The sequence below is a fragment of the Macaca nemestrina genome, chromosome 1 (assembly GCF_043159975.1).
Source record: "Macaca nemestrina isolate mMacNem1 chromosome 1, mMacNem.hap1, whole genome shotgun sequence".
Classification (NCBI taxonomy): Eukaryota; Metazoa; Chordata; class Mammalia; order Primates; family Cercopithecidae; genus Macaca; species Macaca nemestrina.
Window position 1 is genome coordinate 192,994,133 of NC_092125.1, and position 13,028 is coordinate 193,007,160.

At 54.6% G+C, this 13,028-nt stretch overlaps 1 protein-coding gene across 3 annotated transcripts in view; it reads right to left on the minus strand.

Annotated features, from left to right (window-relative positions):
- Positions 1–927: 927 nt before the first annotated feature.
- LOC105494821 (potassium voltage-gated channel subfamily Q member 4) overlaps positions 928–13,028 on the minus strand; it is a 56,630-nt gene continuing 44,529 nt past the window's right edge. For 2 of the 3 annotated variants that reach the window (XM_071095195.1, XM_071095194.1), the window contains 5 exons: positions 10,308–10,528; positions 8,155–8,254; positions 6,187–6,318; positions 3,532–3,661; positions 928–3,015 (listed from right to left, as the gene is read on the minus strand). In XM_071095195.1, the coding sequence (XP_070951296.1) occupies positions 2,803–3,015; positions 3,532–3,661; positions 6,187–6,318; positions 8,155–8,254; positions 10,308–10,528 (796 nt within the window). In that variant the 3' untranslated portion in view covers positions 928–2,802. Of the gene's footprint in view, positions 3,016–3,531; positions 3,662–4,220; positions 5,478–6,186; positions 6,319–8,154; positions 8,255–10,307; positions 10,529–13,028 lie in introns of those variants that run through there. The other variant, XM_071095197.1, reaches the window with a different exon arrangement.

Genomic DNA, 13,028 nt, shown 5'->3' on the forward strand with positions numbered 1-13,028 from the left:
ACAAGTCTCATTGTATCCCGCAAGAGGTACCAGCACCAGCCAGGGAGTACCTCTTTTTCAGACCTCTGAGCCCCAACACCACCAGGCTCTCTGTCTGCAAGCTTGTGGGTTCTGATAACCCCAACCTGTTTCCTATACTCCTGCAGCTCTAGGAGTGGTAACTGCTTTCTGCAGTTATTTTCTCTAGCTATCTCAGAATCACCTAGAGAAGGGCCGGGCGCGGTGGCTCAAACCTGTAATCCCAGCACTTTGGGAGGCCGAGATGGGCGGATCACGCGGTCAGGAGATCTAGACCATGCTGGCTAACATGGTGAAACCCCGTCTCTACTAAAAAATACAAAAAATTAGCCGGGTGAGGTGGCGGGCACCTGTAGTCCCAGCTACTCGGGAGGCTGAGGCAGGAGAATGGCGTGAACCCAGGAGGCGGAGCTTGCAGTGAGCTGAGATCTGGCCACTGCACTCCAGCCTGGGCGACAGAGCGAGACTCCGTCTCAAAAAAAAAAAAAAATCACCTAGAGAAAATTCTCTTTTGTTGTTTCAGCCCTCCTGCATCAGTGCAACCCATCACCTATAATAAATTCTTTTTGCTGAAAAACTTAGTGTTGTTTCTGCCTTCCTGACTTGATCTTGACTGATGCAAACTATTAGGAAAGTGGGGCCCACTTTTTACTGGGCACCATGAGAGGTCTAGGTGACATGTTTAAGCACCTAGATCTCACTGTGCATGAAACCAAATCTATCCCCTGGACTTCTTAGTTATCTGTGCCAATAAGTTTCTTTGTGTGTGTTTGTTTAAACCATATGGGGTTGGGTTTTTGTTGTATACAACAAAGAGTCCTGACTAATCCAAATCTCCTTGTCCCCATCCCCAAACCAGGAGCCTCACCTCACAGCCGCTGAACAAAACCAAGAACAATCACCTCCTATTGAAAACTTTAATGAAACCAATAAGTTAATAAGTTAACAAAGTGAGGTACTTGCATATCCGAGAACCGAGTTGATGGGGGAACCTCGATCATGGAAGGAAGGAGGGCTTCTTCCCATGTCTCCTTGGTCATAGGGTAATCCCATTCTCCTGGCCTTCTCCACAGCTGTCTCTGAATGGGTGGAGGGGTGGCTCTCTGGGGACAGTGCAGTGCAGGTGGGGTGAGCCAGGAGAGGCTCCATCCAGGGCATGATGGTCACATGCAGAGGGCAGGTTGGGGCAGAGGCTGGGCACCATGGACTGAGCAAGATCCAGTCCAAACCCTGGCGCTGGTGCATGCAGGTCCCCAGCATGAGATGCAGGCAGCGTGGCCTCGGCCCCTTGTTCCCACAGAGGGTTGCCATTGGTCCACTACCCCTCACCTTCCTGCCACCTGCATTGGCTTTGCAGAAGAGGAGCAAAGGGGTGGGGATAAGAAAGTGTTCCTGGGGTGAATGGGGGCTTATGCCCGGATGTGGGGCTGCCAATTGAAGAGAAGAAGTGGGGTATGGAGGGAGGGGGGACAGTGCATGTAAAGCCAGATGCATGGTTGGTATAGCTATTAGACGCATTCTTATTCTCTCTGGGAGTGAGAGTGACTAGGAAGGCACAGGCCTGGCTAGAAGCGGGCCTGGGATCTCTCCAGTGGTGTCAGGCCTGGGCTTGAGTTGTGCTGTGGAGACAGGGAGGTGGGCTCTTGGGGACAGGCAGAGGCAGTGGGTTAGGGCTCCTGGACCAGACAGGAGATCTTCTTGAAGAAGGAGAGCAGGTAAAGGTCTGGGTGGGGACTAGAGAGCTCTCGGGTTACTTCAAAGCTTCTTCCCCTGCTCAGATGGAGTTGGGGGTCTTCCTCTTAGTGGACGTCACCCTGCAAGGCCAGTCTGCTGGCATCTGCTGCAGAGGCCCAGGAGCGGCTGAGTGACTCTGCGCTCATGTCTTCAAGTGTGTCATGTCATTGCATGTTTGAGAGTGAGAGGCTTTCTCCCTGTCTGGAGAAACTAAAAGGCTATGTTTGTGTGATCATCCACGAAGCACTGTCTGGGAGTTTTGGGGAGGATACAGAAACTTGTGTTGACTATGAGTGGTGTCTGGAGGGCCAAGGAGGGGAGTGGCCACCCAGCAGGAGGAGGGAGCCCCCTGGGAGCGGACACTTGCAAATGGGAAGAAAGGCCCAGGCACTGCCCTTAGGAGAGGGCAGGGGAGAAACAGGCCCCATGCTAGGAGGGGAAGGAGTGATAAGCCAAAGAATAGGGACAGGGTGGTAGCCAAGCAGCCTGAGACCAGCTACTGCTGGGGGCCCAGCTCCCAACGGGGGAGGGGCAGAGAGACCCCATGGGGGTCCCCAAAGTTGCATATTTGACATGGTTTGCATATATGGTGCCCACCTGCCTTGTGGCAGGGTCCTGTGCTTTGTGGGTACCTGTGGGGGCACCTTGGCCCACCCCCAAGTGGGGCGGGGACTTGGCGGGAGGGGCTTCCCTGCTGTGTCCGAAGGGTGGGCCAGAGACCTCACCTTGCATAGCTGGAAGCTGGGTCAGGGCCCAGGGCCCCAGCGCCCGCTCCCACTCCCGGGGCTGTGCCCCTGCCAGGCGGGCCACATCGGGCCTTGATGGAGTGGGCAGGGCACTGGGGGGCCCAGAGGCCCCGGGACAGCCGCTGCTGCCGCCCTCTGGGCGACAGCAGGTACCACGCCCACCCAGGCAGCTCAATACTGCGTGTGGCCTTTCTCCCCGAGAGGGAGTGAGTTCAAGTACGAGAGGAGTCCGGAAGCCTCAGAGGGCGGTCGGAGCGCCAGGCCGCGGGGCTGGCCGTGTGCTGCTCTGCCCCTGAGAAGTCCCTTAGTCCATGTTGGTGCTGACCGAGCGGGAGATGCTGAGCGTCTGTGCGGAGACGGAGATGTCCTCGTGGTCCACAGGGCTGTGGTAGTCGGAGGTGATGTCGGGGTCGAACAGCGGCACTTGCACAGTGCCCAGGCTGGCCGAGGTGCCAGAGCGCAGGCAGCGCGAATAGAAGCCCAACAGTAGGTCCAGCTTGTGCTCGATGGACTGCACCTGGGGATGGGGCGCAGCTGGGAAGCGGCGCCTGGGACCCGAGGGGATGCGGCCGGGGGCGGGGCTTGGGTCTCCGGGCAGAGCCTAGCTGGTGGGCGGGGCTTATCTGGGGAGCACTAATCCCGCTTGGAAAGGTGGAGCTTGGCTAGAGAGAGGAACGAAGCTGGGCACTGGTGCATAACCGGGGAGTGGTCAGGTGTGATCGATGGGGATAGTCCACGAGCTACGGCGACAACTGAGAGGCGGGGTCAAATGGAGTAAGAGGATCTGAGGTAGGCTTATCTGAAGCCTATGGGCGGGCTTATGCAACCTGGGGGGCGGGGCTTAGCAGGAGAGGGAGGGTTTATGGGAATGTCTGGCGGCGGGGACTGGGGCTTCGGCCGGGGAGGGGGCTCTCAGGCCTTCTCCCGGACGCTTGGGCTGCGGCTGTGGGAAACACACCCTCCCCGTGTCCAGTCACCGCGGCCCCCAGAGCTTCTTGGTATGGCCAGCTCCGCCACCCCATCCTACACTCACCTGCTTCTCCACCTTGACGACGCGTCCCATCATGCTGATTTCATCCACCACCTCCGCGTCGGAGGGCCCCTTGTCGCCCTTCTCCCGGGCCTTCCGGTCCCCGGGCCCCCGACCCACAATTTGGTCCACCCTATGGGTAAGGGAACCATCAGAGGGCCCGGACACACGCCGCCCCTCCCTTCCACAAGAATTCTAGGTTGCCTGATGAAGGAGAAGGCAAGACAGGCAATCTGAGAGAGGGGCCATTGTCCTGCCAGATGGAGGCTGAGTTGGGGGTGGAGGGACTAGTCCCTGCTCTGGGGGTTCTCCATTGGTCAAGCAAAGGCACCACACACAAACCTGACAAGTAAAACAACCGCCTGGTGAAAGGAATGGAAATGGTGGACTGGGAGGCCCAGTGCAGTGGCGCATGCCTGTAATCCCAGCATTTGGGGAGGATAGCGAGGGAGGTATCACTTGAGCCCAGGAAGTTGAGACAGACTAGGCAACATAGCAAGCCCTCCTCTCTACAGAAATAATTGTTTTTTAATTAGCTGGTCATGGAAGCTCATGCCTGTGGTCCCAGCTACTCAGGAGGCCGAGGCTGGAAGATGACTTGAGCCGGGGAGGTCGAGGCTGCAGTGCACTGTGATTGCACCACTGCACTCCAGCCTGGAAGACAGAGCGAGACGCTAGCTCAAAAAAAAAAAAAAAAAAAAAAAAAAAAAGATGGACTGGGAGAAAGGGGAAAGAGGATGGCAGGAGTGGACACATGTGGGAATGTGACTTTTAAAGTGGGTGGACAAGGCTAGAACTGATCTCACCTTATTTTTCTGCTCTCCTTTGCAGCAAAATTCTTGAAAGTGTTCTCTCTATCCTCTACCTCCAATTCCTTTCCTCCCCCTCTCTCTTAAACCTACTCCAGTCAGGCTTTCACCCATGCCATTTCACCAAAACTACTGTTGTCAGGTTTTGATCAATTCCTGTCCTCATTTTACTTGACTTACTAGCAGCACTCCACACATCGGATCACCCCTTCTTCCAGCAAACCCTTTCTTCATTTGAAACACCACCCCCTCCCAGTTCTTTTCCTTCTTCCCTGACCTCTCCTTCACTGTCTCCTTTGTTAGTTCCTCCTCTATCTCTGCACCCTGGAAACACTGCAGGATCCAAGGCTCACTCCTGGGACCTCTATTCTCTATTTACTCCACTCACTAAGTGATGTCTTCAGATCCATAATTTTCAATTCCTCTACACTTTTGACACCAAATTTTCATCTCCATCCTGTACTTCTGCTCTGCACTCCACACTTCTCTATCCAACTGCCACATCAACACTCTGCTTGAATGTCTGGTAGGCATCACAAATCCAGCACCTCCCAAATCTCCTGACCCTAAACTTGCTCCATTCATTGCCTTCTCCATGTCAACGAATGGCAACTCAATTTTTCCTCTTGCTGAAGCCAAAAACCTTAGCTTCATCCTTGACTGTCTTCTTTCTCTTAACACCACATCAGAAAACCTTGTCAACTTTGCCTACAAAATGTATCTAGAATCTGACCACTTGTCCCGCCTCTGCAGCTGCCACTCTGTTCCAAGTCTCCCCACAGTCTCATGCATGGAAGTCTGAAGCAGGCTCCTCATTGGTCTACCTGTGTCCACCCTCACTCCACTAAGTCCATCCTCAACACAGCACCCAGGTTGATCCTTTTAAAAGACAATTCAGATCTTATCAGTCCTTTGCACAAAACCCTCCAATGCTCGCAGCTCATCCTGGATGAACACCAGCATTTTGCAGGGGCCTACAAGGCTTTACACTCTCTGAGTGCTGTTAGCCCTCTGACCTCACCTCTTACCTCTCACTCCAGTGCAGCCACACCAGGCTCCCTGCTGTGCTGAAGCCAACACTCCAGCCACTTGCCCCTCTCAAGTCCTTGGCACTTGCTGTTCCTTCTAGAACCTTCTCACCTATTTAAAATTGCAAAGCATAACAGCCTGACCCTTATTTTCCTCCTTAATATTTATCGTCATCTGATATATTCTAATTTTACTTATTTATCACTTCTTCTCCTTCCACTAGAATGAAAGCTCCATGAGGGTGGGAACTCTGCTGAGCTTTCTGCCATATTCCCACAGGCTGGCAAGTAGTAAATGCCCACTGACTATTTCTCGAGTGAATAAATGAATGAGTGGACAGTGAAAATGCAGGCCAGAAGAGAAGAAGGGCAAGGTGCAGGTGATACGGGTTTGGGGGTGAGGATTCTTCCTAATGCTGGGTCTACCGGAGGGATGTGGGAGGATTCCAGAGGCAAGAGGTGGGCGGTGAGGACAATTTGCCTATTCTCTTGGGAGATGGGAGGTCAGTAATTATTTTAGGCTGATTATTTTAGGACCAGGAAACCATTATTCTAAACAAAGCCCCCAAGGCATATGAGTCAATAGGGCTTGCACAGAGGACCCACCGCACAAAGAAACTATGGTTGGGTTGTTTTTCAGCCTTGGGACGGGTGCTGGGTCTGGCCTCAGGCTGGCACTGCAAGCCAGGGACCTCCTCAGTCTAGAAACTCAGCTGCAGCAGTGAGCCCTTGTGGGTGCTCTGGAGCTGGCCTCAGACTTCATGCAGGGCTGGGGCCGCTGCCTCCCTGTCCCTGCCTCCCATCAGGCCCGGTGCACCCACCGAGTTTGCAGGCTCTTGATCCGGCCCAGCATGTCCAGGTGGCCTGCTGAGTACTGCTCAATGACGTCCTTCACGTCGTATGGTCGTAGTGTCTCCTTGAATTTCCTTTTGGCCACCAGGAACTTGAGAATCCTGTTGGGGGAGGGGGCTCAGAGGGAGTGTCCTGTTCGAGCAGGGATTCCTTCCCAGCCCCATCTCCATCTATTTGCTATCCCCTTGTCCAGCACCAGGACAAGGGGTGCTGCGTCTCCCAGCCTCCCCTACCTCCAAGTTGCAGAAACACGGATGAGGTGGAAAGGGGTTAATCCACTAGCCGGGGTGGAGGATGGGCTTCAGAGCACCATGGTATGAGAAGACAGAGAGGAGATTAGCCTCGAGAAGGAGGCTGGGGCGTTCTTTGAAGAGCCCTGAATCCCTGGCGGAGATTGGGCACTGGGACATTGTGGGGCAGGCACATCAATTACTCTGTTGTTTTTTTTTTTTTAAAGAGATGGGCAGTCTCACTATATTGCCCAAGTTGGTCTCGAACTCCTGGACTCAAGCAATCTGCCCGCCTTAGCCTCCCAAAGTGCTGGGACTACAGGCGTGACCCACTGTTCCTGGCCCAATTACTCTGCTTTAGCATGCTGGCTCTGCCAGCCTATGTGGAGAATACCCTGGATGGGCAAAGGCGTGGGTAGGGAAACTAGCTTTAGGGGACGGGGAAGGAGATACGGAACAGCTTGGAGCAGTTCAGGAGGTGGGGCTGAAAGCCTCCCTGGTCTGAGTCCAGGATGATTGCCATGGCTTGGGCGACCGAGTGGATGGTGGTGCCACTGCCTGAAATGGGTACCGACCCAGGAAGAGGAGCAGGTTTGGGGCATGCTGGCTGAGAGGTCATTGGGGTGGCCAAGGAGAGCTGGCTTGGGTCAGGGGGCAGGTCAGGTACTATGTTCTCGACACCGGGCACATGGAGGGGAAAGAATGGATGGGTGAAAAGGGGCAGAGGCCTCAGACTCTGGGGGGTAGTGGGGACAGGTCCAGCTGACTTTGATTTTATATATTTATCTATTTAGAGACAAGGTGTCACTCTGTCACCCAGGCTGGAGTGCAGTAGCTTAATCACGGCTCACTACAGCCTCAAACTCCTGCACTCAAGCCATCCTCCCACCTTAGCCTCTCAAGTAGCTGGAACTACAGGGGTACACCAACATGCCTGGCTAATTTTTTAATTTTTTAATTTTTAATTTTTTTGCAAAGACAAGGTCTCACTCTGCTGCCCAGGCTGGTCTCAAACTTCTGGCCTCAAGTGATCCTCTTGCCTCAGTCTCCCAAAGTGCTGAGATTACAGGCATGAGCCACTGTGCCCAGCCTGACTCTATTTTTAAAAGGAATACAAAGAAAAGAGGCTTGTGGGTAGGTGTACAGCCAGGGAAGAGAGTGGGGAGCCCAGAAAACTAGGAAGTTGAGGGGGTTTCTGGAGCTAGAGACGCAGGCTGGAGATGGAGGCTAGGCTAGGACTGCACACCAAGGAGCATGGAGGCCAGATCCACGCCTAGGCCGTGGCCCAAGGGCTCAAGAGCCCCTGGTCCCTGCTTAATTTCTGAGGCAGGGGGACAGCCAGTAGAGCAGGGGCTTTCAAACTTTTTTGATCAAGACCCACCATAAAAATACATTTTTTTTTTTTTTTTTGGATACAGAGTTTCACTCTTGTTGCTCAGGCTGGAGTGCAATGACACTATCTTGGCTTAATGCAACCTCCGCCTCCCGGGTTCAAGTCATTCTCCTGCCTCAGCCTTCTAAGTAGCTGGGATTACAGGCGTCCGCCATCACGTCTGGCTAATTTTTTGTATTTTTAGTAGAGATGGGGTTTCACCGTGTTGGCCAGGCTGGTCTCAAACTCCTGACCTCAAGTGATCCACCCGCCCAGATGGGAAGCAGCAGTGGGTGGCACACGGAGGGGGTACTCACCTCAGGCCTCAGTCTTACCTGACGGAGCGGATGACTGTCTTCACAGCAGGCATGACGTCGTCCACCGTGAGCTCACACTGGTAGCCCTTCTCCTCTGCTACTTCCTCTGAGGGGGCCTCTGAAAAGGCAGGGATGGGGCAAGTGGCCCACAGAAAGGGCCACTCCCAACCTCCCATCCAACCCCTGTATGCCAAACCACCAATAGAGTGTCCAATAGGAAGACAGACGCCCAGAAAGGGTCCAGAACCTTCCTGGAGGCTCTTGTGTCTCATACCCCACCCCCACCCCCCGCCCCAGGGTAGAAAGCCCCAGTGTGTTGCATGCCCATCTGCCCTGGTGGCCAGTCAGAGTGAACATCTGCCCTGGTGGCTAGTCACAGTGAACATCTGCCTGGTGGCTAGGTGGGAGCTGCTTTAGGGCACAGCTGGTCCAGTCCAGGGCAAGTTTGTTGCACAAAGCCCTGGAGGAAGCCCCACTGGTCCCACCTTGCAGAACAGTGAGCCCCAGAGAGAAGGGGCTTGATGGCACTGCATGTAATCATGCACACAGTCTTCTCCTTCAGCTAAGACAGAAGGACACCCAAGCCGCTGGCTCCCTGGCCCAGCTCTGCTACTACGGAAGGCCCTTAAAACAAAACATTCTGGCCGGGCGCGGTGGCTCAAGCCTGTAATCCCAGCACTTTGGGAGGCCGAGACGGGCGGATCACAAAGTCAGGAGATCGAGACCATCCTGGCTAACACGGTGAAACCCCGTCTCTACTAAAAAATACAAAAAACTAGCCGGGCGAGGTGTCGGGCGCCTGTAGTCCCAGCTACTCGGGAGGCTGAGGCAGGAGAATGGCGTGAACCCGAAAGGCGGAGCTTGCAGTGAGCTGAGATCCGGCCACTGCACTCCAGCCTGGGCGACAGAGCCAGACTCCGTCACAAAAAAAAAAAAAAAAAAAAAAAAATTCTTCCCCTAATGAGAGAAGCTTCTCTGAGGCTAGTGCCTGTGTTGTACAGAGAGGTGATGTTCTCTTCACCCCACAGGAGCAGTGGCAAGAGCCTGGACAGCTTTCAGGACAGGGAAGGGAGGTCCTGGGCACCAGCCATGCCCAGGCTTCTATGGGCAGCACCTCTCAAAGACTGGTCTATGGGGTTCTGTAAACTCTGAGGTGTCAGCCAGGCAGCATCTTGAGAGCGGACACAGCACAGGTAGAAATAACATGGCTGGGTCTCCTCCCTCCAAGGCCAAAGGGGGAGCTGTGCCCATTCCCCATCCTTGTGCGCTCACCCCACCTCTCCCCACCCAGGGGCCTAAAGTATGTTGAAGCTGGGAGAAGTCTTCCAGGGGGGCTTGGTCCAACCCTCACATTTTCCTGAAGCGGACACTGAGGTAGTGTCCTGCCTAAATCACAGTGCAAGTCTCCAGCAGAGCCAAAACTCAAAAAGTGACATCACCAGGTCCACAGTCTCACATGTGCAGCCTGGGCTGCAGTGAAGAGCGGGAGGCAGAGGGCATGGGCTCTGGCGCTGAACAGGCCTGCTTGAGGAGAGCAGCTCTGCCACTCACGAGCTGAGAGATCACAGTGCCCACGTCTGTAAAGTGGGGACAAAAACAGAACCCACTTTCCAGGGTCGCTGGGAGAAGTAAACAAGATAAGCCAGTGTTGAGCAGTGCACAGTCAGGGCTCATCAAGGATGCATTCCTGCCCCTTCCAAAGTACGTTTGTGTTTAGCTATTTGTTGAGCACCTACTATATTCCCAAAAATTCTTCTGTTCACCTTCCATGGATTATCTCATTTAATACTCACAATAATCCTAGGAAGTGGATGCTATTATTGTTCCCATTTTATGAATGAGAAGAATGAGGCCCAGAGAGATTAGGTCACTTGCCTAAGATAAGTGACAAAGCCAGGATTCAAATCCAGGCAGCCTGGCTCCAAAGCCTATGCTGCTAACCACTACGAAATGCCACCCTCCACATGATTCCCAAACAGTCTGATGTCCATTTTATGGCAGAGCAAATATTATAATGCCCATCTTACAGATGAGAAGACCAGTGCCCAAAGACGGTCAATCAGTTCCAGAGCTGAGATGTGAGCCAGATCTCTCTGCTCCCAGCCCGGACTGTCCCCACCCTGCTGCCCTCAGCCGACCCTCGATCAGTCTCAGCCCCCCCGGGGGCTCACCCTCAGCAGAGGTGCGGGGTTTGAGTCTCAGAGATGCCCGGAAGCGGGTGCGGTCATTGAAGCTCCAGCTCTTCTGCACCTTGGTGGGGCTGCCGGCCTCACCAGCCTGCTCACTGCTCGGGGAGGTGGGCATTGTCGGAGGCGCCAGATGCTGCTTGGAAGGACCCATCCGCCGCTGGGAGCTGCCCATGCGGATGCGATCTTTGATGCCCATCCGGCTGCTGGCAGGGCAGGCAGGTTGGGAGAGGGCCAAGTTAGCCAGAGCTGGGGGTGGGGTGAGTGGGGACAGCTGACTTAGGACTTGGGGGTGGCTGTTAGGTCTTGATTCCTCACCAAGCGGAGACTTCTTGGGATGGGACAGGGATGTGGTAAGGGAGGCCCTGACTCCTACAAGAGGCGGATTCAGGGTCAGTTGAAGCAAATCCTCTCCCCACCACCCACATCCCACCCCTCATCACCCGGACAGATAAGGGACGCACAGGAGACAGATGTCAGAGTGGAAGGAGTGGGAGAAATTCAAAAAAGAAGTCAGAGACACAGACAGGAGGATGTGGGAGCTGGGCCTGGCCCAGGTGAGTGGGCAGAGGGTGGGGGCGGTGACCCCTTGGGCACAGACAGGCTGCTGAGGGTCGGAGGCTCACCGGGCCATGCACACGGAGGTAGGCCTCCAGTCCTCACTGTACACAGGGGCAGGCTGTGTGGAGTCGAGGGTGTGCGTGTGTATGTGTGTGCGCACGCACACACACCTTGTGCACACACATGTGAGAGTGTGGGTGTACAGGCACTGGTGTGTATACATATGTTGGCATGTGTGTACATGTGTCAATACATATTTTCGTCCATTCCCCCACTGCTGCGGCTAGCTGATCCCACAATTGTCAGGTCAGGGTTTTAGGGCCTCGTACAGCTGTGCAGGCAGTGCACTGCAAAATAAGGACTCCATCACACAGACTTCCATGCAATGGTGCCCTGGAGGTGTGCAGTGTGATGGCCTACTGAAGGCCTCGGCCCCATGGGTCTAGCTGCTGGGCCCATGCGTATGCCCAGGCCGTGCCTGGTGCCTGCCCTCCCACTGAGGGTCTCTATTTGATAACCTGTTCTTCTGTGGTCTCTCCCACCTAAGTTCAGCCCACCTTAATTGACATTCTGCCTGTGTGGTCTTGGATCCCCCCTAAAGACCTACCCCCGATACTGCCTACTGAGCTCCCTGTTCAACAGCATTTACACAGTCTGTGTGCATGTGAACACATATGTGTATGTCTACACATGCACTCAGACTTCCCTTCCCGCACCCAACTCCCCACCACATTCCCTGAAATGTTGGATGAAGATAAGTTAGCAGAGGCCTCATTCCCCAGGACAAGCCCTGATTAACCATGATCTGGAAGAGTAACTCTGTGTCCAAGAGGTTCAAGGACGATGTTATGGCTGTTTGGGTAGGACCTATGCAAAAGTCCTCCATCCCATGCCCTGTGACGTCACCGCTGCCTCTCCTGCTATGGTTTGCCACTAGAGATTCCGACAGGTTCAGGTTCAGGTTCAGGGGGGCCCACCCCAAACGTCTGGGGCCCCAGATCAAGAGAGCACCAGCCAGCCTTAGAGGAGACCTGAAGTGGGGCAGGAGTTGGGGGAGGACACTGTGTCACCTACTCTCAGAGGCTTTCAGATCAAGGGTTGAGCAGAGAAGAGATTCTGGTTTCGGTATTGGGTGGGAACTGGGGTCTCCCATGCCCAGGCCATGGGGTGGAGGGGGGCAAGCCAAGGTGCTGAAGTGAGGGAGACCTCGAAACCAGGTGCACCTTCTGGAAGGTGGCCAGGATGTAGGGCCATCCTTAGGGGTGGGGGCCTCTGCCCAGAGGGGAGAGGTTAATAGGTCAAGGATGGGGGCCCTGCAGATATCAGGACAGGGACAGTTCCCACTATCCAGCATGCTCTCCACTGGCCCAGGACTCCATCGACACATCCCAAAGACTCCAGTCAAAGTTTGAGTTGGCTCTCCCAAACTTTCCTCTGCAGAGCCATTCCTGCAGCCTCCCTCATGCTGGCAAGCACCCTCCACCCTGCCCAGTCCGTGCAACCCCTTCTCCTGTCCTCCATTCCTCCAAGGGGGAGGGGAAGAGAGGAGGGTGGAGAAGGCCGTGACACTTTGGCCAAGGGCCTGGAACTCCACATCACTGTGCCCAGCACATAAGGCACCAATGGCGTTCTGGAGAAGAGGGTGACCTCCCTGTCACAAGAAGTAATGCAAGCAAGGCCGAGCTTGCACGCAGCAGGACTTATGGAGGAAGGAGTTGCACTAGAGGCCTTGAAAAGTCCCTTTCCAGCTCTGATTCTGTGATGGTTGAGGAAGCTGCCAGTCTGGTTTGTGGGGTTCTGAAAGTTTCCAGCCAGCCAGAGGCCCTGAGCTCCTTTCTAATGCAAGAAGGCACTGTTCTCAGGAGTGGGCCTGGATTCCAGTTCTTACGGTAGGGCCCAGAAAATGGCTCATATCAGCTCCTCTGAGTCTGAAAGCTAAAAGAAGGTGGAAGGAAACCTGGCACACAGTGGACACCAAAAAGCTCTTTCCCCTCTCAGGCTCTCAGAACGTGCAGAGGCCCATCAGGCTGCGTTAGCTCTTTCAGTCCGCTCAGCCACTGTGTGTGGTGGGCTGTTTTTACCATCCCTATTTTATATACACGGAAAGAGGAGAGAAGATTTGGCCAAGGTCACAGAGCTCCTATG